Below are 27,420 nucleotides of genomic sequence, written 5' to 3' on the forward strand. Positions count from 1 at the left end.
GAAGTGGCTAGGCAAAGGATTTGCACGGTCAGTACTTTGTGAGGTAAATAAAAATTCTTGTATTCAGGACACTTAGCAGCCTCTGTAGGTGCCCTTTTGTTTTGACTTGGATTTCTGTACCCTGGATTGCACAGCTAGTCAGCTCCGTTGATTACAGGAGAGGTTTAGCCTTAAAATTAAGTGAACATTTCATGTGGGTTTTCAGGGGAGAAGCTCCTGGTTTTCATCCCCTTCAAAAAGGTGAACTTTGATCCAATCCAAAGAACCAGGCTGGAGAGCTGTTGGGTGGGAGTGCACTGCTGAGGACACCAAGGCTCTGGGCTCCTGTCCTCCCAGGTGCGCCCTTGACCTTGGTCCCCTTTCATTAGAGGAACTGGATGACTCTGATCCTGTGTGACAGGTAGGCAGCGTGGCTGCTGTACTGAGTCGAGAAGTGTTCCCCCCAATTCATGTCCATCCGGAACCCGTGAATGTGACCTTATTTGGAAAGAGGGTCTTGACAAGTGTCATGGAGTTGAGACGAAGCCGGAAGGAGGCAGGAAAGAACACTTCTCTGCAGCCTGCAGGGAGCGAGGCCCCACCGGCACCTCGGCTTTGACTTAGCACCTCTGGAACGAGAATACATTTCTTTCGTTTTAAACCACCCAGTTTGTAGTCCTTTGACACGATTACAGCCGCTACTCGCAATAACCCCCCAAAACAGTAGAATAGACACACCAGGAGGTTATTTATTTTTTTCTTAAGTCAAAGCAGCCCAGAGGCAGGCCCTGGGAGCAGGTATGGCAGCTCCGCGATGTGCTGGGGCCACGCCCACAGCGCTGGGCGGTGACCCTCACCCAGGTGCTTGCGAGGTGACCTGCAGGGTTCCTGCCAGCCTTTCAGGCAGCAGGAGTGGGGAACGTAAAGGCCCCAAAGGCACAGACGGAGCCAGTCCCCGTGGGGAGCTTTCCAGAGGCTCCCCCCGCGGGCTTCCCTTACAGCTCTTGGGCTACCGCGGTGTCACGTGACCACCGCTGGCGGCGAGGAAGGGCGCACCGCAACCTCTGGGACCCGTCGGTGAGGAGGGGTTGGAGGGTGGGGTTGGGGTCCCCCCCGCAGCAGCCCCACCACCTCTTTAGACCTGAGAGACGGTGCGGCGGCCGTGAGGATCTAGGCTGTGGCTGCTGGCGTCTCAGCAAAGGAAAGCACAGGAAGGGAGGGGCCTTGAGAAACAGGGAGCGTATCCCCATTTAGGCCTGAAGGACCAGGGTTTCCGTTACTGCAGCTTCCCGACGCGCTCCTGCCCTCTGCTTCCCCAGCCCGCCCTGCCAGCATCACCACTACCCCTCTGGAGTATACGGGCCATGGGAGGCTCACAGCAAAGCAGGGCATCCACGAGAGCGTGGCTAGGCCTTCTTGGTTCATGGGATTTTCGGCCCGCACGGCCAGTGTGATGTGGTACGGCCTCAGGTCTGCAGTGGGAGAGTAAATCTATATACTTAAACTCGGGTGTGCAGAAATCTCGCCCTGAAGTTCCAGTCCCACCAACGGCCGTCGGAAGCCTAAACACTTGCCAGTTAGAGGCAACTCCATTTCCTACCGGTTAACCACCTTGTCTGGACCAAGGCCCACAGTTCGTTTCCCCGCTCTTTCTCTTCTTCCTGCCCGGGTGGCGTCAGGATTCTGGTCTGTCTCACGTGTCCCTCTGTTATTTGAGGAAGGGCCCCTGAGTGCCCTCCGGGTCCTTGCCGGCCTCTAAGGAAGGCTCTGTTCCCGCATCTTTCTAGGCCTCTGTCCCCACTGGAGCCACTGACAGCCCTGTCAGCCAAGGCCTGTGGTCCTTACGGCTGCCAACCGTGGGTCCCACCACTACGTTGGAGACAGGCAGTCTGGCCAAGCCCTTTGGCTCCGTGCGATGTTCCACAGCAAACTCTCCAAGAGGCAACAGGAGACAAAGGTCCTGCAGGGCAGGACATAACCTATCACAGTTGCTCTCTACAGATCGCCTCTCTTCCTGGCCCCCGACTTGCCAGGTGCGGCCTCCGTTACTTCCTTGGACGGGAGAACCCCCCGCGCTTCCTCCAGCTGTCCTGGTGCCCCTGCATCCGCTGGCTGAGCTTCCTCCGGGGGCCTGGGAGCTCTCCCCTGCTGCCTCCGCCTCCACGGCCAGAGCTGGGGATCTGCCCCCTAGCGGCTCAGTGGGGCAGGGCCACCGCCCAGCCAAACTGCCTAGGCAGCCCTGGGCCCCGAGCTCTGCCTTAAAACTGATTCACTTTTTTATAAAGCAGAAACTAACACACCATTGTAAAGCAATTATACTCCAACAAAGACGTTGATTAAAAAAAAATGCCTAGAAGATTTGAAAGAGAATTCCTCAAGTGAAAAAAGAAATGTCATTGAAATTTAAAATTCAATAAATATTTGATACAATAAGGCTAGGCTACTCTAACAAAAAGATCCAACAATAATTCAGTGCCTTAAAGGAGACTAAAGTTTACTTTCCTCCCGCATAGTAGTCTGAGGGAGTGTTCAAGGTAAACGTTGAGCCTCTATTTCATTTGGCCATTCAGGGATACACTATCCTCCAGGTCCTTGTTTTCACCTATAGTTGGGGTAGTGAGTTGTCATGGGTTCCAGATAGCTAGAAGGGAGGAGAGAGAATGGAGGAGTTATGAAGAGGCCTTACATTTCCATCCTGGAAGTGGTATACTTCGATTCTGTTCATGTTTCATTGACAAGTGTGCTCCTTGGTAATTCCTCCTCTCACCCCTCCCCAACCCACTGACCCCAGGCATACACTGTCCTACTTTCTGTAACCATAAATTACTTTGAATTTTCCAGAATTTTAAATAAATAAAATTATATGGTTAAAAAAAAAAAAAAAGCCAAGCAGTCCTGAGGCAACCCTGAAAGGCAACCCTTCTCAGTCCTCCCAAAGACCTACAGAACTGTCTCTCTGGTCAGTCTTCTGCAGTTGGTTGTCGTTAATGTCCTGTTGAGTGGATTTTATGATGGGTTTTTTGTTGTTGTTGTTGTTTTAATTGAGAGAGAACAAATTGTTACAGGCTTTTAAGGAAACCAGAAACATTCCCTCTCTAATTATATCTATTATTCCATTCCCATTCATCTTGCTCTCTTGTTCTGAAGCAGGCCTTTCTGTTAGCCAGAGGCTGCAGTCGCATTTTCTGAATAAGTTAAGGCTGCTGTTTTTCTGCTGCCGCCTGTAAGAGGACTTGTCAGTGTGGTCCGGAGATTTATTCTCAGCGAAGGTTCTAATCAACTGGCTGCACTCGTGTGGATAGTACCAGTCTTCGCCTTGCCCCTTGCTGGAGCTACTTTTTGGAAGTATTGAGGATAGCAGTGTTCTGCAGTGCAGGTTCCAAGGATGTTTTTCCATGTTTGTTCAGTCGGTCGGTCAGTCAATACTTACCGTGCACCTGAAATGCGCCAGCCATTCTGCTGAGGGCTGGGGGTGTAGTCCTGAACCAGACCCTACTGGGGGTGATGGACCACAGATAAGCCAGCAGACGCCTGTGCTAACCTCGGGTGTGACAGGGCTTATTGTCGAGGCAGTAGAAGAGCTGGTGGTGGGAGACCAGAGGGTGGCCTGGGCCGCTTGGCTCTGCTCCAAGGAGGCCGCAGGGGAGCCGAGGGTGGACCCCTGACGGGAGCGGTCGGCAGGGCTCTGGGGACAGAGCCTCCAGGCCCCGGGGCAGGCAGGATGCTGGCCCCGCCTCTCCCGCCGTGGGCCGCGGGGGGGCCGGGCACAGAGCAGAGGAGCCCCGCGCAGAGACTGGGCCAGCTTGGTGGAGTGAATGACTGAGAACATGGCTTGTGAGGCCTTGTAAGTAGGGTATTGTTAAGGGCCAGGAAATAAGGAAGCAGGCGTTAACGGAGGGTGAGCCTGCTTACTGCAGCGATTCTCAGTGTGGTGCTTGGATGGTATCTTTGTAAAAATGTGTTTCAATTCCCCGCCCCCGAACACAGTCTCCTGCGTAGCGCTGGGGAGGGGGCTTCCACTCCTGCACTCCCCCGAGAATCCCCTCCTCGGAAGCCACAGTCCCCAGCAGGGCTGGGTGCATCCCTCAGGCACGCGGTGGGGAAGGCCGAGGTCCCCTGCTTGCTGAAGCCCTTGGTGGTCAGCTCAGCTTGGCGAGTCCTCAGATCAGGTCCGGCTGAGGGCCTCTCCAGCAGAGGCCAAGCCTCCTGCAGGGCATAGGGAAGCAGCTCCTGTGAAGACCCTGGGTTAAGTGTTGCTGACTCCGTGAGCTTGTTCTTTTATTTTTAACATTATGTTGAATTGACAACATACCGTACTGTTGACATTTGTTAAAGATGGTGTCTTTAATGTACGTCACCTGGGAGGACCTGGTCTTTATTTAGCGAGAGGGGTGAGGTAACAGCATTGAACTCTGAGAAGTGTAGGAAGCCCAGCGGAAACACCTCCTCCCAGCCGCTGGATGAACGCTCCACGCTGTTCACCACGTCTTAGGTCAGCAAGGGGCACCCTGGGCCCTCTGGAGGAGTAAGACACGTCTGTCACCCTGAGAGCGCATCCGTGGGATGTTGGGGGAGGCTGTGTGTACCAGGCTCGGTGCCCCCGCGCTGTGCCCAGCACCTGCCCCATCTCTAGATGGGCAGAGCGTCCTTGGTGGGAAGAGTTGCTGTGAAACTTGGCAGAAGCCTTCCCCAGCTTGTCTGAAGTGATGGTGTGACAGCAGATAAGTTACACCCAGGCCACTAGTTACAAAATGTCATTCTTCTATTTTCAGTAAATATTCAAGAAGTGATACTACAAGAAAATTTGGAAAAAGAAGATCAAATTCTGGTTTCCCTGGCAGGACTAAAGCAGGTATGTCCATTGCTCTGACTTTGTGTCACACAGGCCACCCTTGCAGTGCCTGTTGGGGAGGTCACCAGGGCACGGGTACCGTGACATCAGAGCAAGTGTCCCCTGGCCCTGCGTCTCCTCCCAGACAGAACCCTCCTGACTCTACCTGCTCACGGCCCCGCTCCGCCCAGCAATTACGTCTGACCAGCCTGCAGCCCAGACTGGTTGCTCATTTCCCACCCCTGCCCCTTCCTCGTAGCAAAGCTGTTCCGTTTGCTCCTTATCGAAGCTGCTGTGGTGTGTGTGGTCCCGCTCGAGTCCAGTCACTCATCACGAATGTCCCGGGAGCACAAGGCATAAACGACCACCTCCTATAACAGGCCTCAGCCCCTCAAGGGCCGCAGTGACTCGACCCTTGAAGGACCGAATGGAACAGAAATGTCAGTGAAGAGACGCGGCCTGCGTTATTAGCCCCCAACTGGGGTGGGTGGGCCCCTTCAGAGGCTGAGGGCTGTTCCGTGGAGCCGGGTGTGAGGGCATGCGGTGCTTCCTGCTCTGGGATAACCACCAAGGGCGTGACAGCCCGTCCGCGCCTGTGAGAACCTGGCCATTCAGGCTGTGGCGTCTTCCTTGGTCATTCATAAGTCAGCGGTTTTGATATAGAGCTGGATTTTTTCTCCTGTTCTTTCTGATGGTCATAAATTCATACCCACACTATAAAAGAACCGTCAATGACAAGTCTGATTCAGATGTATTCGAGGTTTAGCTGACATTTAAAACCAAACTCATTCATCTTTCTCATGGATTTTCTTCTTCTTTGAAAACAGATCAAAGACATTCTGAAAGGTTCCCTGCGTTTCAACCAGAGCCAGCTGGAAGCCGAGGAGAACGAGCAGATCACCATCTCAGACGACCACTACTGCTCCAGCGGCCAGGGTCACCTGCCCAGGGCCACCAAGCAGGTACAGGCGCCTGAGAACACTGTCACGTCAGCCTGAGAAGGAAGCGGGGGCGGGGGATGCACACACATTCAAACTATGGATAATACGAGCCCACCAAAGTTACTTCACGTGACCATGTGTGCAGTTCAACTGTAAAATACAGGTGACCTAAGCCAGGGGTGATGTACCCAGCTGTGCAAGTTGTGTACTCCAGTGCCCTGGGCAGTGCCCTTCAGAATAGACTAGCGTCTCCTGGAGTTGTGCAGTGCACAGCCTACACACCTGTACGCAGCAGCTTCGGCCTGAGCCTCCTGCCAGTCCCACCGTGCGGTGTTAGAAAGCCGGATCTCTGCCTCAGTTATTGGTCAGTTGCCTTCAGCCGATGCCTCCATTCCCCTTTAGCACAAGAAGTGCTGTCCATGCTTTCCTGATGCTGTCTTGAGTGTACTTCACTGGCCTGGAACCTTTTTGGCCTTCATGGGGAAGGACTTCTCAATGTCCATCCTCTAAGCCACATAGGTCAGCAATTTTTTTCTGTAAAGAGCCAGAGAGTAAATATTTTAGGGTTTTCGGGCCACGTGTGGTCTCTGTCACATACCTGCTTTTGTATTTGGTGCGCTAGCTTGCTTGTTTTTACAGCCCTTTAAAATTTACAAAACAGAAACAGACTCACAGACTTGGAGGACAAACTTACGGTTACTGAGGGAAGAAGGTTGGGGGAGAGGGATAAATGAGGAGTTTGGGATTAACATATACACACTACTACATATAAAATAGATAACCAACAAGGACCTCCTATATAGCACAGGGAACTCCGCTCAATACTCTGTAATAACCTAAATGGGAAAAGAATTTGAAAAAGAATAGATACATGCATATGTATAACTGAATCACTTTGCTGGACACCTGAAACTAACACAACATTGCTAATCAACTATACCCCAATATAAAATAAAAATTAAAAATATATATATGTATACATGAGCCATTCTCAGCTTGAGAGCCACACAAAAACAGGCCACAGGCTGGATTTGGCCCACGAGCTGTCGTTTGCTGACCTGCGCTCTTGGGTGTCAGCATGGTGTGTAATTTGTTCTAACATAGAATCCCAGAATTTTCCAGTTAGGAAGGATCGAAGAAACACCTGCTCGTTTTACCAGTGAGGAATTGTTTTCTGAACCCCTGTCCCAGTTCAGTCAGCTTCCAGCTCCACCACGCTGCCTCCCGGCATGTGATCTGATGGGACTAAACATTCCTAATAATATTCTTGTTAAAATGGTGTGCAGAGTTTCATCTTGAAAATCTCCCATTAGGCCTCATCTAAGTTATTCTCAAAAACTAGCATCCAGATGCTGGTAAATTGTATATTTTTTATGACTTTAAAGAAGCAAAATGACATCTTAGAATGGGACTTTTTCAGTTTTCAGAGTACTCTTCCAGAAGAGAAGCCTGTGTGGTCCGTTGCATCCAGCTTTAGAAGGGAATTTTCAGAGAGCATTTTGAGTCTGCATTTTAAAGCCACATGAATCCAACAGTAACATTGCAAGCTTGCCTCGATTAGTTCCTCCAGATTCCCCTTCCATGCCCAGATGTTTAATTTTCAATAACTAGTTATTTATTCACATATTATTGAGCTTAGGCCCACCCCCCCCCGACCATTTTTATTCGACAATTTTATTTTAAAATTTAGCGTGATATTTATTTTAGTTGAATGTCTAAAAATACCACAGAAAAAGAGCTTTGAAGAACACTAACAAATTTGCTAATTGAAAACTTCTTGAGTATACTTTGTAATCGTCCTTCCCAGTTTGCAGATTTGTAAGAACCTACCAGTTGCCAGCGCAGCCCCGGTGGACCCAGTGCAGCCTCCACATGAGCTGGCCGTGAGCCGGGAAGGGCAGTGCAGTGTGATGGGCCCTCGTTCCCGCAGAGAACTGGGCTCACCCCACCTTGGAGCAGAGGACTCGGTCCCCCTGCCAGTGCCCCTCCCCACCAGGGACTTAAAAGGGCTCTTCTGGGCTTCCCTGGTGGTGCAGTGGTTGAGAGTCCGCCTGCCGATGCAGGGGACATGGGTTCGTGCCCCAGTCCAGGAAGATACCACATGCCACGGAGCGGCTGGGCCCGTGAGCCATGGCCGCTGAGCCTGCGCGTCCGGAGCCTGTGCTCCGCAACCGGAGAGGCCACAGCAGTGAGAGGCCCGCGTACCAAAAACACACACACACACACACACACACACAAAACAAAACATAAAAGGGCTCTTCCTTTGTGGCAGTGCACGCACCCCACTCCCCCCTGGGAAGCTGGTAGAGATGTGGCTCTTCTTTCCCTCTGATTACACATCTTCTCTCGAGCTCTGCCAACAGCAGAGGGGAAATTGTGTTCTTTTTTTATCTTTTTAAATTAGTTTATTTTTGGCTGTGTTGGGTCTTCATTGCTGCGGCGGGCTTTCTCTAGTTGCGGTGAGCGGGGGCTACTCTTCGTTGTGGTACGCGGGCTTCTCATTGCAGTGGCTTCTCTTGTTGCGGAGCACGGGCTGCAGGCGCGCGGGCTTCGGTAGTTGTGGCTCGCGGGCTCTAGAGCGCAGGCTCAGTAGTTGTGGCACACGGGCTTAGTTGCTCCGCGGCATGTGGGATCTTCCCGGACCAGGGATGGAACCCGTGTCCCCTGCACTGGCAGGCGGATTCTTAACCATGGCGCCACCAGGGAAGTCCTGGAAATTGTATTCTGCAGGGTGAAAAGAGCCTCATTCAGTCCCTCCCTTCCACAGTCTGTCCTTCACACACTCCTTTGTGAATCTTTGGGAGGTTTTGGAGGAACTTCACTCAAATCCACCACAGCAGAAGGAGGGACTTGGAGGACCCTTGATTCATCAGTCCATCAGCCCGTAATCACCTGCCTCCCTGGTCTTTGGTCCCATATTTTTTTCTGTGGTCCAGAACTGCGGGGGGCTAATGCAGTAGCCACTAGCCACAGGTGTCTACTTAAAATTCAATTTAAATTCATGAGGATCAAAGAGAATTCAAAGTTAATTCAGTTCCTCAGTCACACTAGGTGCCTCTCCAGCGCTCAGTATCCTCATGTGAGTAGGGCTGCCTGCCTGGACAGCACAGAGAGGGGACATTTCATCAGCGTGTGTGGACCATTCCTGTTGAACGGCACCTGCTTCCGCTGCGATCCTAAATCAATCTGAGCAACAGGAGTGGTGGGCTGGCAGGGCGGGGAAGGTGGCCGTGCTGGCCAGCTGTAGGCAGGACTGACACGTTGAGAAACTTTTTATATCGTGTGACACACGCCTGTGTTTGGCAGAAAGAGAAGACCGACCTGGGAAATTACAAAGTTTCTGTAAAGGATAGAAACGGCACCAGGTGGTAGCTGAGATTGCTATGGAAATCCAGAGAGAAAGCTTACTTGGGTCTAGAAAAAAATTCTAGGTGGGAATCCAGAAGAATGGGGTGTTTTCATATGCTTGTGATGTCGGCCAAGTCTCTAGGCCTCTGACCTGGGCTTCAGTTCTTGGTTCGTAAGGTAATGGTGCAGTGGGGTAAGAAGAAAAGATGGTTGCAGAAGCCCTGGCAGTTCTAACGTGCCTTGTCTGAGCCAGTCATGGCTTTATCCGGAAACTGGGGGGAGGGCGGCGTCACTCACCGTTTATAACTTGACTCCACTGCTTTTCCAGAAACAAGCCAGATAATTAGTGATGGTAGGAACCATCTTTCCTTCTAGTCACAGGCTAAAACACGTTACAGGTGTTTCTCCTCTTCAAGTCCTGCCCATGTCCTCACTGTATGCTGAAGGCGGATAGGTTATCTTGGCATTTCTGCAGTAGAGACACGGCTCTGAAAATAGGACTGTCCTTGCTCTGTTGTCAACCTCAGACAAGCTCCTGAGTGGGGTGGGAGGTCAAGGTTCTCGCGGCTTATAGCTCAGCACAGCAGTCACACGAACAAAGCACCTGCAGTCTGGGGGTGGGAGGCCAAAGCCAAGGCCTGACGTGCACCCGCGGGCATGGACGTGGGGGGACACCCTCCCCTGAGGCCCCCTGGCCCTGAACACCTCACAGAGGGCAGTAACGGGATGAGAAAGGGCCATCTGTCTCACCAAACTGCCCTAGTGCCATTAGGGATCACATCCCCTTCTACTGCAGGGCCATGTGCTGCATGTCTCTTCCGTTTTGTAAGAATTGCTGTGTTGACAGGCTATAAAACAGCTTTACAACTTGAGGCCTGCTGTGTCTCAGCACTGGCATCTTTAATGCCATTCTGTTCCTGTTCTCCGATTAAATCTCTTAAAAGTAGGCAAATTGTCAGCGGGGGAGACACCTGAGCCATTATTTATCCACTGGCCCGCATGTCACTCAGGAGAACATGAAATTCAGAGGGGGCCTGTCAGACACCCAGATTCCCTGAGGAGTGTTGCTGACTCTCTGTCCAGGCTCTGCCCATAGCCCAAAGGTGGTCTTGGCCATGCTGGAGCCAGAGGTCCCCGGGGGGCTCTGTACCCCTCCTTAGACCTCAGGCCCTGCCCCAATTCCCCCCACCCCTCGGGGAGAGTAGGCGGGCGGGGCAGGCAGCAGGTGTGGCCACTACATTGGCTTAGTTGGCCGTGGGCAAGGGCTCTTCCTGCCAGGCTGGAACATCCCTGGTCAGACTGTGGCTTTACTTTCATCCCAGGGCTGGCAGGAGCTTCTCTGATCTTAACCCAAAACCTTGACCAGTGTCCTTGGATGTCAGCTGTTTTTGTTAAAAACAAAACACATAATTACTCAGAAAGAAAGGAAAATAATTGTAGAGTAAAGCCATTGCGTCTCTATACTTTTTGCAAAGGACCATTCCGGGTTTCTGTGTCTGTAGACGCTCCCAGCCCCCTGCATTGTCCTGAGAGACCGCCGGCGCTCAGCCAGGATGAGCCGGCTGTGAGATGTGAGGAGATGGAACACATTGGGCTCCCCCTGCAGCCCCCTTGCAGGCGGTGGTAGCATCACTGCAGATGGGGGGTGGGGGGCACACTGGGGAGCCAGCCTGGGGCCTCATAACCATCTGGGCGCGTCACTCACTGCGTGGCGGCCACACCCGAGGGCGGGGGCGAGGACGGACACGCTGTCCTCACCCCACGCCCCCTCACATGGGAAAGCTGGCGCCCCAGGAGGAGGGTGATGAGCAGGGCAGGGCCGCGGGCCGTGTGCTCCGCTCCCCAGGCCCACAGCTCCCATCAGAGGGGCCTCCCTGCGTCTTTCCGGGGGGACCGTGGGGCCCCCAACCTGCTCCGCATCTCACCATCTCACCGGTTCTTCCCTCCCCCGCTGTGCTCTGACTCCTTCCCAGGCCCCTTCAGCAGCGCCGCCGGGGCGCAGGGAGAAAGGCGACATGGACGACTTCATCCTCGTCTCCAAAGACGACGAAGGGGGCAGCGCCAGGGCGCCCCCGGTCGGCCAGGCTCAGGCCCCGCGGCCCCTCCGGAGCTCGGCCCGGCGCGCCCCGGTGTTCTCAGACCCGCTGACCGGCCCGGCCTCAGCCTCAGCCTCGTCCGGCAGCCCCAGCTCCAGCCCCAGCCCCGACGACGACAGCAGCGGCAACAGCAAGGACTCGGGCTTCACCATCGTGAGCCCCCTGGACCTCTGACCGCCGCCCGGCCACCCCCGCAGCCCCGTGAAGACGCCTCTGAAACCCAGCCTCTTCCCAGCGCGCACGTGGCCTTGGTGCAGCCCTTTAAACCTGCGGAGAGAAGCAGGGGGCCCGCTGAGCACGCAGACCTTCCCCAAAATGCAGACAGCTTTTCCCTGTAGCTCACCCGGCCCCGCCAGTAAGGTCCCCAGCATCACACTCACTGTCCAAAAAGACCAAACCACAGCTAGAATCACTTGCTCTGTCCTCTCCTCGCCAGCAAAGAAGGTGTGGCCACACCATCCGGTGTATCTAGAAGGAAGGAGTGGGTTTCAAATCTTCCCTCCCCCAGAGCATCAGGCATAGGAAAACTGATACCAAGAAAACACTCTCTCTGGAAATCTGTATCTCAACCTATTTCATACTTCATTCCTCCCTTGGGAAGCCATACAGTAGAGGCCAGACGCAGCCAAAGGGACTAGAACTAGTGGAGCCCAGGGCTGGACGAAACCTCCCAGATAGTTACAGGGTCTAAACTTAGGAATCATATTTACCTGCCACCCGGTTCCAGTTTTTTTCATTTGTTAAAGAATACATTTCTAAACCTCAGACCACATCAACTCTGGCCATCACTGCCCCTCCTTAAACAATTGTAATTCATCCTTTAGAATCTTTCACAGTCAGAAAAGAGGGTCGCTTAGGCACGAATAAGCCATGACTGTGTGCTCTGCTGATTTTGGTCACCGTCTTGAAGGAGACAGTGCTCCCTGGAGTGGGATCTAGACAAGCAGGAGAAACTCTGCGACTTGGTGAACAACTCCCCAGCAAGTGCGCCTGCTTTTTTCCTTTGCTTGGCTTATCCCTTTGAAGAGAGGGGTCAAAAGAAGGCTGACTTTCTTAGCATGGAAACATGGAGCAAACCCTGGGCTGGGTCACTCCCCCGACAGACTTTGTGACCTCGGGCACCGCATTTTATTGCTTTTGTCTGCAACATCTGCATCTGGGAAAGGACACGTCAGATGGAATGATCTCATAGACCCCTTCGGTTTTGAAGTCTGCTGATCCTAAAAGCCTATATGAAACCTAGCCAATGACAGGTGCCTTGGTCTCAGAGTCATTTAAGTCACATATTAGATACGATCTGCCATTACTATAAATGTAGCAATTTTTTTCAATTTTATAATATTTTAAGTCATTTTTTATGATTTCTGGATTGTCACTGAATATTGCGATTTACTTGCCAGCTAAGTTCAAGGATTGCTAGCCATAATCTAAATTACACATTATTTTATTTCTCAGTCTACAAATCTACTTTTAATTCTTTACTATTTTCTACATATTTTTGTTTTTGTTTTTTTTTTCCAATGTAGAGTTAATTTCAGAGCTAAGAGCCTAAGCTGCTGGCTGGTTGCTGGCTGGTGTGAGCAGGAAACCACACTATTATTCAAGTAACAGAGACGTTTAATTTTCTGACTGGAATGACACTGAGTGAAGACCAGTGGAGATGTATACCTTAATTTAAGCACACGATCAGCAGGCAAATGACAAGAACTGGAAAAAGGAATTGTTTTGTAAAAGGCTATTTCAGGGTCTGGGCATAAATAAATTCAATATATCAGCCTGACCACTTCCCTAACTGTGAGGAAATAATGAGGCGCCAAGTTGGGGATTCCACAGAGTTGTCTGGCTTACCTGAGTCACTGAAAAGAATATGGACAAATGAAAAAGCGGTTATCGAAGGTTTAGAAAGCTTTTACCCTTCCAAAATGTGAGAGCAGTTTGGTTTGGGAGGAGCAGTAATTAGGCTTCAGTGTCCATCAGGTTTTCTAAAATAGCATGACGTTTCACTGATTGGGACAATAAAGTCTTGGATTAAAGACTCAGCTGGCCAGTGGAGCATGGCACCCGCTCCAGCCCCTTCACCTGCCACTGGCTTACTGTCTGCACCATGTCCAGGCTCACTCCCCTACGGCAGGAATCAACAGGCTGAGAAGGGGGAAGCGGTGTGGGTTGTTTTACAGACAGCTGCCACTATGTAAAGTCATGGCTGCTGTATGTACTAAGAGCAAAATGTCAAGCCAGACAAGCAACTTATTTTTGACAAAGCTGTTCACCAAGTAACTGGCCACTCTTCTTAAGAGTAGAATATCTTGAACTGGAAATGTTTAAAAAGTTAAACTTTCATTAAATTCACGTACTGTTATTGGAGAAATATCATAAAATATCTTTTTAATGTGACCACTACTTAACACAATGAAAGACTATGTACAGTGTGTTGCTGCCAGGTTGGTTGCCTTTACAGTGTGTACCCAGCAGGTGTCTCCAGCCAGGAGTGTCCGTCCAGCTGCAGTGCCCTTGAACCTAGTGGCTGTCCAAGTTCAAGACCACTTACATTCTCCTTTGTAACCATGGCTCAGCAGGCACGCCTCCAAAAACATCTGGAACCCAGAGACCCCAGCAATCATACATAAGTAAAACTTGTAGATTCGGTTTTTCCCCAGTAAATACTAATTAGACCATACAATCCATATGCGTCTTAAGACACTGTTTTCAGTTAGGAAAATGTCTGTTTCTCGCTGGAACTAGAGTGGCTAGTCTGTTCACACTGGAACTGAGTTATGATCTCTTTGTATACAAATATAGCATATTTGGGCCAGGAAGAGAATTTCTTGTTAAAGAGTTTGCCTCCACACGCAGGGTTGCTACATACATTCACAGTTTTAATAGACGGCAATTAGCTATTCCAGTTGTGCTTTAAAATCCCCAATATTATTTTTCACTAGTGAGTGCAAAGCAAATGTCCCATCTGGCTACAATTGGTCCTAGAGTTATAAATTCTGTAATCATCTCTAGAAGGTGCCCTCATTCTCCAGTTTCATCGTTTGCTTTTTCGGGTATGACTTCAAGGCTCCGGCGCGGCTTCTGGACGTCGGTGTTTTCCGTGCCTGGTTTATTGAGTCCACAGGAGACAGCCGCATAGTGGATCTGCTTCAGGTTCTCCACAGTCTCGTTCTTGGCGTACTTCAAGAGATCCGCTTGTCCCTGTGATAAAACATGCAGTTAGTTAGACATTGAGAGATGAGACATGACTTGTGGTTACAGTTTGACAATATAGGTCTTCCACTGAAATAGAAATATTTCGCTTCCGCAAGAGGGCATATTTATTTCTGACCGGCACCGAATCCAAATAGGTCAATTTTAACAAAAAAACAAGTTTGTTTTCCCGGTTCCCAACGCCAGACTCCAAGAGTGTGCTGCCTTTTCAGTCCTTTCCGTTTTCTGGGTACTTTATGTTTACATACGTGGAATCAAGCAGGCAGGGCTCTTGATGAATGTCCAGGGTGATCTGCCCGCCACTCACCTGGGGTTGGGGCAGAGAGGCTGGAGCAGCCAGGAAAGGAATGACCATTGGCAGATGCAAAACACCAGAGCCAGTGACCAGCCATTGTCAACACTTGGCCAATCAACAAACACTGTCTGACCACAAAAGATGTCCTAGTTGTTAATACATTAAAAATATTTCAAATCACATGTTAGTGTTGTGCAGTTTTTGAATCCAAAATCAATCACAATTCAGTGCTCTTATTGAGCTGAAACAGCAGGGATTCTGTATTTCAGTTAATTTTGTCAAAGCTTTCTTGCCAAAATATCAAAGAAAAACAGTTGCCTTCCTTCTGAGGTGAGTGGCCACAGAAACTCTCCTGCCCTCGGCCACCACCGTGCAGTGGCCACGTGGCCGAGAGCTAGAGAGCAAAGGGCCAGCAGACACCTTTCTTCCCGATACACACAGTGGAGGCAAGAGAAAGAAGCGGACACTCACACCACTTTGGGAGTCTGAAAGAGGCACAAAAGTGTCAAATATTTTTTGTTTTCATGCAAATCAGAATGCAAGTTATGAGTGGTCGGACCTCAGCACGTCTGGGACCCACGAGGACTTCCGGGCTGTTCTGGAGCCGAAGTCCCCAATCCAGGAGGGCTCACCTGGGTGTCTGCTCAGGGGCACAGCAGACTTTGCCTTCACTAATGTAACCGAGCGGGACCCTATGGGGCCTCCCCGGGACAGGCCCTTCCCCCATCTCCTCTGCTTTAGCTCCTCCCTGAAGCACCCAGGTAACAGCATCTGGTGTACAGGTCCTGAGTTGTTTCACAGATGTGAAAACCCCTCACCAAACGGAAGGTGTTAACTACTTGATGACCCTGAGCACATAGCCCCCAGGCCTCCTGGAGCCTAAGCACTGAGCATGTTAACCCCTGTGACACCACCCTGTTACCTCTCCATCAGCCAATCAGAGAACTGTGCATGAGCTGATCACATACCCTGTGACCCCCTTCCCTCACCTGGCCTTTAAAGATGCTTTGCTGAAACCTTTCGGGGAGTTCAGGGTTTTGGGGGCACAAGCCACCCTTCTACTTGCGTGACCCTACAATAAACCTTTCTCTGCTCCAAACTCCAACGTTTTGGTATTGTTTGGCCTCACTGCGTCGGGCACACAAAAGTGTTTGCTAGCAATTTTGGTGAGCCAGCCGAGTCTGTGCATGTGACAGGTCGACCCCAGCCAGAGGTAGCCCCTTCCCTGAGGCCCAGCAGCTGCCACAGTACACTTTGCTCTGCGGATCTCGGAGGGACTATCCCTGACAGGTGCTGGCCACCCCTCGGCACAAGGCTGTTCGGAACCGAGAAACGTCCGGAGCTGTGGTCCACATTCAGTGTCGCCTGGGGGGTAAGTCGCTCCAGCTTGCGCAGGCTGGGCTCGTGTGTGACGACACCAGGGTATCCTTTTTTTTTTTTTTTTTAATTTAGAAAGTATTTATTCAAAGAATGTTGATATATATAAAATTTAAAAACATTTCAAAATTCCATCAGGTTGTTTTTTTTGCTTTTAAACATTACAACTACATCTTTCTTTTGCGGAACACGGGCCTCTCACTGTTGTGGCCTCTCCCGCTGCGGAGCACAGGCTCCGGACACGCAGGCTCAGCGGCCATGGCTCACGGGCCCAGCCGCTCTGCGGCATGTGGGATCTTCCCTGACCGGGGCACGAACCCGTGTCCCCTGCATCGGCAGGCGGACTCTCAACCGCTGCGCCCCCAGGGAAGCCCTACGTCTTTACTAGACCATCTCTACTTCTTTCCAGGGCATCCTTCTCTATTGTGTTGGTTTTGCCTGTGGTGGAGCATTGGTTGGGATTTTTCCCTTTTTTGAACTAGCCTTGGTCATTTATTCAGCTTCATCTCTGATGGGACATTGGCTGGGTTTCTCCCGTTTTGTGGCTAGGGACCTATGACCCTGAGAGACCCATTTGAACTGCTGTTTGCTTGATATCTGATAACTGAACTGCTGTTTGCTTGATACCTGATAACACCAACTGTGAATAATTAGGTATGGATGATCAGAGCTCTGTTCCATCTTATAGTCCCCTGGGGTATTTTTGCAAAACTTGGAGATCTTTAGCTGTGCTCCCATAAATGAAAGAAAATATATTTTTTGAAACATTGTGTGGCCTCAATACTCCCTGAGATCTGCCGAACAATGGCCCCTAATGGCTCAGCTATTGTATCAGAGTGGGTCTTTTGCAATTGCTTTTATCTTGGCGGTGGGGGGAGGGGGGGGGTGGTGGGGTGGGTTGGATGTATGTGATGAGTGTCTCTGTACCTGAGTCCAAATCCTATTCTTTCTTCCTCGTCTTGCTGAAAATGAGGCTTCTAATGTGAGCACATGATATACATTATTGTCTATTAGTGTCATTTGTTTGTTTAAACTTCACTGGATATTTGGGAACTGGAAAAAAAGAAAGTTCAAAAATAGCCCAAGATGGCTGGGTTTTATGTAAGTAGTTAGAAGAGAAATTTGCATTTCTTTTCCTGTGCCTTTGAGATGTAAATGATCTCTCCAGATATTTGGTAACGTGAAATTTTAGAGTTGTGCTAAATTAAGTTAAATGATGGAAGTTCATCTGGTTGTTTCTAGATAGGAGAATTAAGGGGCAAAATAATATGGATACAGAAAGTGATGGAAGGTTTGCAGAAAAGGAACTCTAAGAGTTTGTGCATGGTCAGGATAGACTAAGTTTAGACTGAATTTAACTTAAGTAAATGAAATTTATTATTAAAAGTAAGCTGGTGCAAGACTAGATTTTTTTCTCTCACTGGTAAGAGGACAAAGTTTTCCTGGAATGCTGCCATTGATACCAGATTGAGTTTCTGTGCCTTTCAGTGATCTGTATTTGCTTTTGAGATCTCTTCTCATTTTGGTAAAGGAATAAGTATTGTCTCACAATGACCTATGTTTTGAAACTTTTTGACAAACTTCCCAAATATTTGACCAAGTGTTTTGAAACTTTTTGACAAACTTCCCAAATATCAAATTTTAATTAATTAAAAAATTTTGACCTCCAGCTAACTTTGGGATGCTTTGGCAAGCCCCCAAGGCATCTCAGAGAAAAATATTAAACTAACTAGGATTGTTTGGTATGTGAAATTACATGGGAAGCATTGTCAAATGACTGATAAGCCTCCTCAGATTATACGGTATGGATAAATGTTTTTAATATAGACATTCTAGAAATTATAGAAAGCTTCTGAAATTTGGATATGTCCTGGTATAATGTTATAATTTTAGTTGATATCTTAAAATGTTGGGGAGGAACCAACATGGCAGAATAGAAGGACGTGGAGCTCACCTCCTCCCACAAACACATCAAAAATACATCCACGTGTGGAACAATTCTCACAGAGTACCTACTGAACACTGGCACAAGATATCAGACACCCAGAAGTGTCTAGAAATATCTCCTCATAACTGGATAGGATGAAAGATTTTTTAAAAAGGAATAGGGATGGGACCTGTGTCCCTGGGAAGGAGTTGGAAAAGAGGAAAGAGTCCCACACCCTGAGAAGCTCCCTCACCAGCGGGGCTATCAGCTGGGACAGAAAGAGAGCTTCAGAGGCTCGGAGGAGAACGCAGCAGTCGGCAGCAGGCAGAAAAGAGAGAGACCAGCACAGAGGATCCGAGCTACCTCGCAGCACTCCCCAGCCCTCCAGATACTGGAAACTCTTAGGTTCCCAGCAGCTTTATCAGGTAAATTAGGAAGGGTACTTCCTAACAGGTGCAAAAATCTCGAGGTACTTTGGGGACCTCAAAAAGTGAGGAATTCACCTACATCTGTAAGGCAAAATCTATGAAAAGCCCTTGGCATGGCTTTCCTGGCCCTGAGAGGGCTTTTAAAATTTCAGTCTGAGACTCCTTATGAAAAATTCCCACACAGCCAATTGAAAGGAGCCAATATGCTCAATTAACCAGACTCATTTTGCAAACAAACTAATATTAATTTGGCTGTATTTGATGAAAAATGAGGGTAATATTTAGAGAGAAAGAGATTACGTTTCAGTGGATATCAAATTCTGATTCTGTTAATTGAGGTCTGCATTTATTGTCTAAGACTCACTTCCTAGACAGTTCCTTGTTGGCATGCTACATAATTGTAAAGTTTAATTGCATTATTAAGAAGGACACTCTAAGTTTATTTCTGAAACTTATCCCAACCATCTACCTTTGGATAAATATCAGATGCCCCATGACCTGTAGCCAGAGATTATACATACTGGAAGGAGCACTGCTAAAATGTGTCAAGAGACTAATTTAACTTGGGATAAGGCCTTGTCAATTGCCCTACTACAGATCAGAATGGCTCCCAAAAGGAGACTTAAATTAAGCCCCTTTGAAATATTGTATGGTAGGCCATTCCAGGTGTCTGCCCAGGTGGGAGAATCTATAAATGCTCTGAAAGAGCGAGCTGTTGCTAATTACATTAAAACTTTGGGCACTATACTAACCTCTGCTCATGAGTTTGCCTCCCACAGGTCTGCCTATCCAACTGAAGTAGCCTTACATCCTTTCTTACCTGGAGACCAAGTCCTCCTTAAAGCCTGGAAAGATAAAGTGCCTGAACATCAGCTGACTGCAAGGTGGACAGGACCACACGTGGTATTACCTACCACAAACTCATCTGTCAAGTTAGCCAGAGTAAAGCCATGAATTCGTCACACTGGGATTAAAGCAGCACCACTGTCATCAGAAAATGGTCCAACTCCTGAAAGGCCTAGAGAGCAATGGGTTTGTAAACCGTTAGAAGACTTAAGGTTGCTCTTCAAGAAGATAAGTACTGAGATTGCCCTTTCATTATAGCTGGAGAAGGTGAGTCAACTTACTTGTTTAATCTTGTTCACCTGAACAGTACAGGAATCTAGTGTAGTTATGACAGTCAGAAAGTTAAGATGAATAGCTATGTATAGGAACTAGAAACAAAAGCCCAAGTCCAATGACAAATCAGACAACAAACGGGCTAAATAAAGGGTTTCATCAGGTTCAAATAATTGTAGATAAAAAAGGAAAGAGAACTGTACTACTTACTAAAGATTCTAAGGAATATTCCCTGCTGAAAGCTGATCAATTCCATTCCATAATCACCCATCACTGCCCCTGTTCAGCAGGAAGTGGCCAGAGTGGTCGTCACCCCTTTCTCACACGATTGTGGAATGGACACTGACAGTGGGGAATTGTAATAGGGAATAACAAATCTGACTCCATATTAGATCCATTTCTTTTACTTTAATCTTTGTATTCTACTGCTTTTGCTACAAGTTAATCACTAAAGGGACGTTGCCTATCGCTTAAAGTATACATAATGGTCCATCTCAGGAAACATTGTCTCCGTGCTTGAATGTTAAACTAAAATACCTTTGTTCAGCTCACAGGAAACATCCTGACCCAGTCCACCTGCGAATGGCTGCAGGAAAGAAGAAAGTTAACACATCCCCTCCTGGAGTCTGGCTGAAACCAGGAGATATTTGCACCAACTTATGACCTTGCTAATAGTACTAGCTATATTATTTGTATATTGCCTGTTTTACAGAATTGTTGTTTCTTGTATTACCAAATACAAGAGCCTCTGATAAAATAATGATGACCAGGCGACTTGAAACAGTTGACCAGATATAAAGTTCTATATAAGATCAATGATTGTAATAGTGCAACTCTAGATATAGGAAGAAGCAACAAGAAGGAATTTTTTTCCTAGACCATAACAGAGTAGTAAAACAGGTGGTCCAGAGACTTCTGACTACTGTTACTAAGGCCTAGTCCAGTAATAGCACATTGAGTGGCCTATCAATGAAATCCTCGCCTGAACTACTAACGGGTATTCCTAACATTATGGGATGAAATGATCATGAAATGCTTCCCAAATCATGTTCAAATTTATGACCATGAGGGAGCACTGCCAACTAAAAATTGGCACTTGCCATCTGCCTCTACAAGGATTAAGTCACAAGCCACTCCAGTCACTGACCTTCAACACCCCCTGAAAGGAGGTCAGAGTGGAGATCAGGAATGACGCACTTAGTGCTCTGAGAAAAGCTGACAGAACAGAACTTCAGATAGTTAGATGCTTTCAGAAAAAGATTTTATGACCCAAGTTCTTGCATCTCTTCATGTCTAGAAAAGCACTAAAATCATAAACAGTGACATCTGCTTTGGCCATTAAGGAGAAAAATGCATTCGAAAGTCAAAATGGTTCAGACATCCAAGGTAAAATTGGGTGGCCATTGTGGATGTGAGTTTGAACACTCTCCTTTATTGCCAAGAACTTGAATTTTCTGAGCTGTGTCAGACTGATTCTCAAAGCAGTGTCTGCTGGTGACAGGACCCAGTGGGTTCCTCTGTCAAGTTTATGATTAACCTCCTTAACTGAAACTTTATTACTTTTCTTGTCCAACACCTGTTCTCCTCAGGATTGAGAAGTATCAAAGAAAAGGGGGGAATTGTAACCGAGCAGGACCCTATGTGGTCTTCCCAGGGCAGGCCCTTCCTCCATAACCTCTGCTTTAGCTCCTCTCTGAAGTACCTAGAAAACAGTATCTGGTGCACATTTCCTGAGTTGTTTCAAAGATTTGAAACCCCCCCCCCCACCCCCCCCCCCACCAAATGGAAGATGGAAGATGTTAACTACTTGATGACCATGAACAGGTAGCCCTCAGGCCTCCTGGAGCCTAAGGACTGACAATGTCAACTGACAATGTTGACCCCTGTGACACTGCCCTGTTACTTCACCATCAACCAATCAGAGAATTGTGCAGGAGCTGGTCTCGTACCCTATGACCCCCTTCCCTCACCTGGCCTTTAAATATGCTTTGCTGAATCCCTTTGGGGAGTTCAGGGTTTTGGGGGTATGAGCCACCCGTCTCCTTGCAATAAACCTGCAATAAACCTTTCTCTGCACCAAACTCCGATGTTTTGGTACTGTTTGGCCTCACTGTGCGTTGGGCACACAAACTTGCATTTGCTAGCACTAACACCTCTGCTCCCCCACAAGATGAACTGACTCTGGGCTAAATGAAAAGGGGTGCCAGGCCCAGACCAACTAAGACTGTCACCCGCAGTGGGCCTCACACCCACTGCATGCTGGGCCTTGCCCAGCAGCTTGATATGCAAGCTGTTTATCAAGTTATCTTCCCATCACCCCACAAGTCTCCACGAGCTGCAGGTCCCCTCAGCACCACTCTGAGTTGACACACGCTGGTCTAGGGTTCCTCTGCCATCTCCCCCGAGCATTTTCTGCAACCAAAAGCCAAGAATTGAACTTGTAAAACCTTAACACAATCTCATGGCCGGAAAACAAAAGCCAGGTTGACAGGAAGTTACAGCTTCTTCACTGTTATTTAACTGGAATATTAATAGTATGTGGTTACAAACAGAGTACTTTTTAGTAAATATTTTGTGGTTAGTAAATATTTAGTACTATTTAGTACTATTTAGTAAATATTTTGTGGTCTTCTGGGTGATGCAAGACTCATATACAAACTGAATACACTTCAATTCAGTATCTCATGAGTATTCAGGATCACAGGCCAAAGGCATAAACCTCCTTTAAGAGGGCTATGGAAACTAATATGTTCTAACTCTTACAGCCACCACTCAAATTCAAACAGAAGGACTGCAAGTGTGATTAGAGTCCAAAATTTGAAACCACAGAGCCTGTGATATGTCAGATTAGGCATGTAGGAATGTATACCAGCAAAGCCTGCTGGGAACAATAGTCACCATTTATTGAGTGACTACTGTGTGCCAGACACTGAATTAAGCCCTTTAAAAAGTTTATTCTCATGACAGTCTCTCAATTCTGCGAGACGGGTGCGATTACCATCCCCATTGTGTAGATGAGGATACAATTTGGAGAGACCAACGGCCTCACCCAAGGCAGAGTCTACATGGCAAATTATACTTAAACACACACAACCTTCTGTGTGTGTTTTGTTTTCTTTCTGGATAAACTAAACCAGGGGCCCAAACTATAGGGAGTTGAGCCCCTGCATGTTACATGTGACACTTTAAAGCCAGCAGAATGGAACAGTGATGACATTTTAAGTGCACTCAGCACCTCACCACTGATGCAGAAAATGCACTCTTCCTGTGATTAAATACAGGAGCAGAAATCTAGATTTCCAGTTTCTGTTGAGTGACAAAAGAGTGGGCAACAGAATGAATGGGAATCTCGACTAGTGGTTCTAAACCGCCACCTACCACACTCTGACAGTGCCCTGCGAGGGGTCCTGGGGGGTAGCTGATGAATTAACCAGAGTCAGGAAGCCCCACCCACCCATGGCTCATCAGGCCTTCATCCCACTGAGGTCTCAATAAACCTTCCACTCCAAGAAGATCCCCCAATCATCGTCACCTAAAGCTAGAGCAACAGGGATGGTGGCACGGGCTTTTCCACAGGAAAAGATTTGTTTTAAATGTTTCACTATTTTTCCTGTTGTGTGCCCACCCCCTCACGTTACTTCATGTGTATGAAGGGAGTCAATGTGAACTGAAAACAAACTCACATCACTGCGGCAGGAAGGCTGCCCTCCCTCCCCTGACTCCCACCTCAGCACTTAGAGGTTCATGAGAGGGTCTGAGAGCGTGAGGAACAGCAAGGGGACCTGGGGACGCAGCTCCTAACCTCTGCCTTTCTCCTGAGAAACAACTTTATGTTTCGTTCAACACTGATGGAAGGTGAGGCCCCCCAGGCAGCCCCAGGGAGAAGGTGTGGGGTCTGAGCTGAGCCTCAGTGGAAGGCAGGAGAGGATTCCAGCAGGTCTAGGAGCTGCAGAGGACACTGTTTTCCACTTGTGACTCCACAGCTCCTGTAGATGATGCCTTTGGGGCCTCACTGTAGGGGCCTGGCTTCTATGTCACAAAGCCCTCTGAGTTCTGACTGTGACCACCCTCCCTGTTATAGACCTGACCTGGGAAGGGAGAGGTGCCCGCCTGCACAGAAGTGGGGTGAGGGTCTCAGGAGCAGCCAGCAGGGTCTCCAGACAGCAGAGGTGAGCCCAGCCAAGCACAAAAGGAGGAGGTCAAGAGATTCCAGGTAGAGGACCAGGGCTGGAGAGGGGGTGGGAGCGAGGGGATGGGAGATGAGCAGGGCCAGGATGGGGAGCGGGAAGGCTTCTGAAGACACTAGTAAAAATGGCGCCCATGTAAGCACTTTCCTCGCACCATTAATCTTGCAAGCACAGCTCTGAATAATTAAACATTAGCTGAGTAATCACACATTCCACATCAGTGGGATCCAAATGTCTGAGATTTTACTGTGTTTTAAATGGGTCAGAAAGGACAGTCTGCGTAGTGACAAACGCTACTGTAGTTTGATTTTCTGAGCCACTCTGAGGAGTTTTCACACACTAAATAGAGAAATGGCTCTTAGTCAATTAGAGCTTTTTAGGAAAACAGGCAACATAATAGATCACCTATAATAAAAGAAGTAACTAAAGGATATTAGCATCAGTAAAGGAAAGGAGTGGGACACAGACTATAAAAGTAATTTTCAGAAACAAATGTTAGTCCTCAGGTCTTCCAGGTAAGTCTGCACCTCAGGTAAAAACAAAACAAGATTGTCTTACCACAAACCTCTCAGGACTTCCCTGGTAGCACACTGGTTAAGAGTCCACCTGCCAATGCAGGGGACACGGGTTTGAGACCTGGTCTGGGAAATCCCACATGCCACAGAGCAACTAAGTCCGTGCACCACAACTACCGAACCTGCGCTCTAGACCCCACGAGCCACAACTATGAGTCCGTGTGCCACAACTACTGAAGCCCACGTGCCTTGAGCCCATGCTCTGCAACAAGAGAAGCCTGCACTCGCCACAACTAGAGAAAGCCTGTGTGCAGCAATGAAGACCCAATGCAGCCAAAAATAAATAAATTAAAACAAACAAACAAAAACCTCTCACCAGGCTCATCAAGAAGAGAAGAGAGAGGACCCAAATAAACAAAATAAGAATTGAAAAAGGAGAGGAAACAACCAGTACCGCAGAAATACAAAAAACCATAAGAGGATACTATGAAAATTATATGCCAGCAAATTCAACAACCCAGAAGAAATGGAGAAGTCTCTAGAAACACGCAGCCAACCAAAAGTGGATCAAGAAGAAATTGATAACTTGAATAGACCAATCACTAGAAGTGAAATAGAACCATTAATTTAAAAAACTCCCTACAAACAAAAGTCCAGGACCAGATGGCTTCACAGGCAAATTCTACCAAACATACAAAGAAGAACTTATACCAATTCTCCTGAAACTCTTCCAAAAGACTGAAGAGGAAGGAATACTCCCAAAGACATTCTATGAAGCCACCATCACCCTGATACCAAAACCAGAGAAGGACACCACAAAAAAAGAAAATTACAGGCCAGTTCCTTTGAAGGATACAGATGCAAAAATTCTCAAACAAAATATTAGCAAACTGAATCCAACAACACATAAAAAAGATCATACACCATGACCAAGTTGGATTCATCCTAAGTTCACAAGGATGGTTCAACATACACAAATCAATCAATGTGATACACCACACCAACAAAAGAAAAGACAAAAACCACATGATCACCTCAATGATGCAAAAAAATTTTTTTGATAAAAGTCAACATCGATTCATGACAAAAACTCTTACCAAAGTGGGTGTAGAGGGAACATAGCTCAACATAATAAAAGCTATTTATGACAAACCCACATCCAGTATAATACTCAATGGTGAAAAGCTGAAAGCCTTCCCGCTAAAATCTGGAACAAGATTCAATTGTTGTTCAATTGAACAACACCACTTCTATTCAACATAGTACTGGAAGTCCTAGCCACAGCAATCAGACAAGAAACAGAAATAAAAGGTATCCAGATTGGAAGGGAAGAGGTAAAATTGTCATTGTATGCAGATGACATGATACTCTATATAGAAAACCCTAAAGACTCCACACAAAAACTACTAGAACTGATAAACGAATTCAGCAGAGTAGCAGGATACTTCTAGGATAACATACAGAATTCAGCAGAGTAGCAGGATACTACTAGGATAATATACAGTAGCAGGATACTACTAGGATAACATACAGAAATCGGTTGCATTTCTTTACACTAACAATGAAATATCAGAAAGGGAATGCAAACAATCCCTTTCAAAAACACATCAAAAGAGATATAAATAAAATACTTAGGAATAAACACCAAGGAGATGAAAGACTTATATGCTGAGAACTATAAATCATTAATAAAGGAAACTGAAGATGATTCAAAGAAATGGAAAGATAGCCATGCTCTTGGATTAGAAGAATTAATATTGCTTAAATGGCCATACTACCCAAAGCAATCTACAGATTTAATGTGATCCCTATCAGAACTAGAACATATAAGCCTAAAATTTATATGAAACAATAAAAAATGCAGAATTGCCAAAGCAATCATGAGGAAAAAGAAAAAGCAGAAGGCGTGACCCTCCCAGACTTCAGACAATACTACAAAGCTACAGTAATCAAAAAAGCATGGTAATGGCACAAAAACAGACATTTGGATCAATGGAACAGAACACAAACCCCCAGAAATAAACCCCCACACATACAGTCAATTAATCTTGAACAAAGGAGGCAAGAATATACAATGGAGAATAGACAGTCTTTTCAGCAAGCGGTGCTGGGAAAGTTGAACCACTGCATGTAAAGCAATGAAATTAAAACACATCCTCACACCATACACAAAAATAAACTCAAAATGGCTTAAAGACTTGAATGTAAGATATGACACCATAAAACTCTTACAAAAGAACATCAGCAAAACATTCTCTGACATAAATCACACCAATGTTTTCTTAGGACAGTCTCCCAAGATAATAGAAATAAAAGCAAAAATAAACAAATGGGAACTAATCAAACTTACAAGCTTCTGTACCGAAAAGGAAACCATAAGCAACATGAAAAGACAAGCTACAGACTGGGATAAGGTATTTGCAAATGATGCAACTGACAAGGGCTTAACTTCCAAAATATACAAACAGCTCATACAACTCAACAACAAAAAAACAAACAGGGCTTCCCTGGTGGCACAGTGGTTGACAGTCCGCCTGCCAATGCAGGGGACACGGGTTTGTGCCCCAGTCCGGGAAGATCCCACATGCCGCGGAGCGGCTGTGCCCGTGAGCCATGGCCGCTGAGCCTGCGCGTCTGGAGCCTGTTGCTCCGCAATGGGAGAGGCCACAACAGTGAGAGGCCCGCGTACCGCAAAAAAAACAAAACAAAAAACCCCACAAACAACCCAACTAAAAAATGGGCAGAAGACCTAAATAGACATTTCTCCAGATGACATACAGAGGGCCAACAGGCACAAGAAAAGATGCTCAACATCGCTAATTACTATAGAAATGCAAATCAACACTACAAGGAGGTATCACCTCACACCAGGCAGAATGGCCATCTTTAAAATGTCTACAAATAACAAATGCTAGAGAGGGTGTAGAGAATAGGGAACCCTCCTACACTGTTGGTGGGAAGGTAAGTTGGTGCAGCTACTGTGGAAAACAGTACGGAGTTTCCTCAAAAAATTGAAAATAGAACTGCCATATGATCCAGCAATCCTGCTCCTGGGCATATATCAGGACAAAACTATAATTCAAAAAGATACATACACCCCTATGTTCACAGCAGCACTATTCACAATAACCAAGACACGAAAACAACCTAAATGTCCATCGACAGAT

At 47.6% G+C, this 27,420-nt stretch overlaps 2 protein-coding genes across 8 annotated transcripts in view; one reads left to right on the forward strand and one right to left on the reverse strand.

Moving 5' to 3' along the window:
* TBC1D5 (TBC1 domain family member 5) overlaps positions 1 to 12,126 on the forward strand; it is a 540,677-nt gene extending 528,551 nt beyond the window's left edge. For all 6 annotated transcript variants that reach the window (XM_027086554.1, XM_027086556.1, XM_027086555.1 and 3 more), the window contains 3 exons: positions 4,752 to 4,831; positions 5,638 to 5,772; positions 11,073 to 12,126. In XM_027086554.1, the coding sequence (XP_026942355.1) occupies positions 4,752 to 4,831; positions 5,638 to 5,772; positions 11,073 to 11,369 (512 nt within the window). In that variant the 3' untranslated portion in view covers positions 11,370 to 12,126. The remainder of the gene's footprint in view (positions 1 to 4,751; positions 4,832 to 5,637; positions 5,773 to 11,072) is intronic.
* A 1,439-nt stretch (positions 12,127 to 13,565) lies between these two features.
* PLCL2 (phospholipase C like 2) overlaps positions 13,566 to 27,420 on the reverse strand; it is a 191,448-nt gene continuing 177,593 nt past the window's right edge. The window contains exon 6 of one of the 2 annotated variants that reach the window (XM_027086550.1): positions 13,566 to 14,393. In XM_027086550.1, the coding sequence (XP_026942351.1) occupies positions 14,214 to 14,393 (180 nt within the window). In that variant the 3' untranslated portion in view covers positions 13,566 to 14,213. The remainder of the gene's footprint in view (positions 14,394 to 27,420) is intronic. The other variant, XM_027086551.1, reaches the window with a different exon arrangement.

The sequence above is a fragment of the Aethalodelphis obliquidens genome, unplaced genomic scaffold (genome assembly GCF_003676395.1).
Source record: "Aethalodelphis obliquidens isolate GAN/ISIS:26980383/991018 unplaced genomic scaffold, ASM367639v1 scaffold56, whole genome shotgun sequence".
Taxonomy (NCBI): Eukaryota; Metazoa; Chordata; class Mammalia; order Artiodactyla; family Delphinidae; genus Aethalodelphis; species Aethalodelphis obliquidens.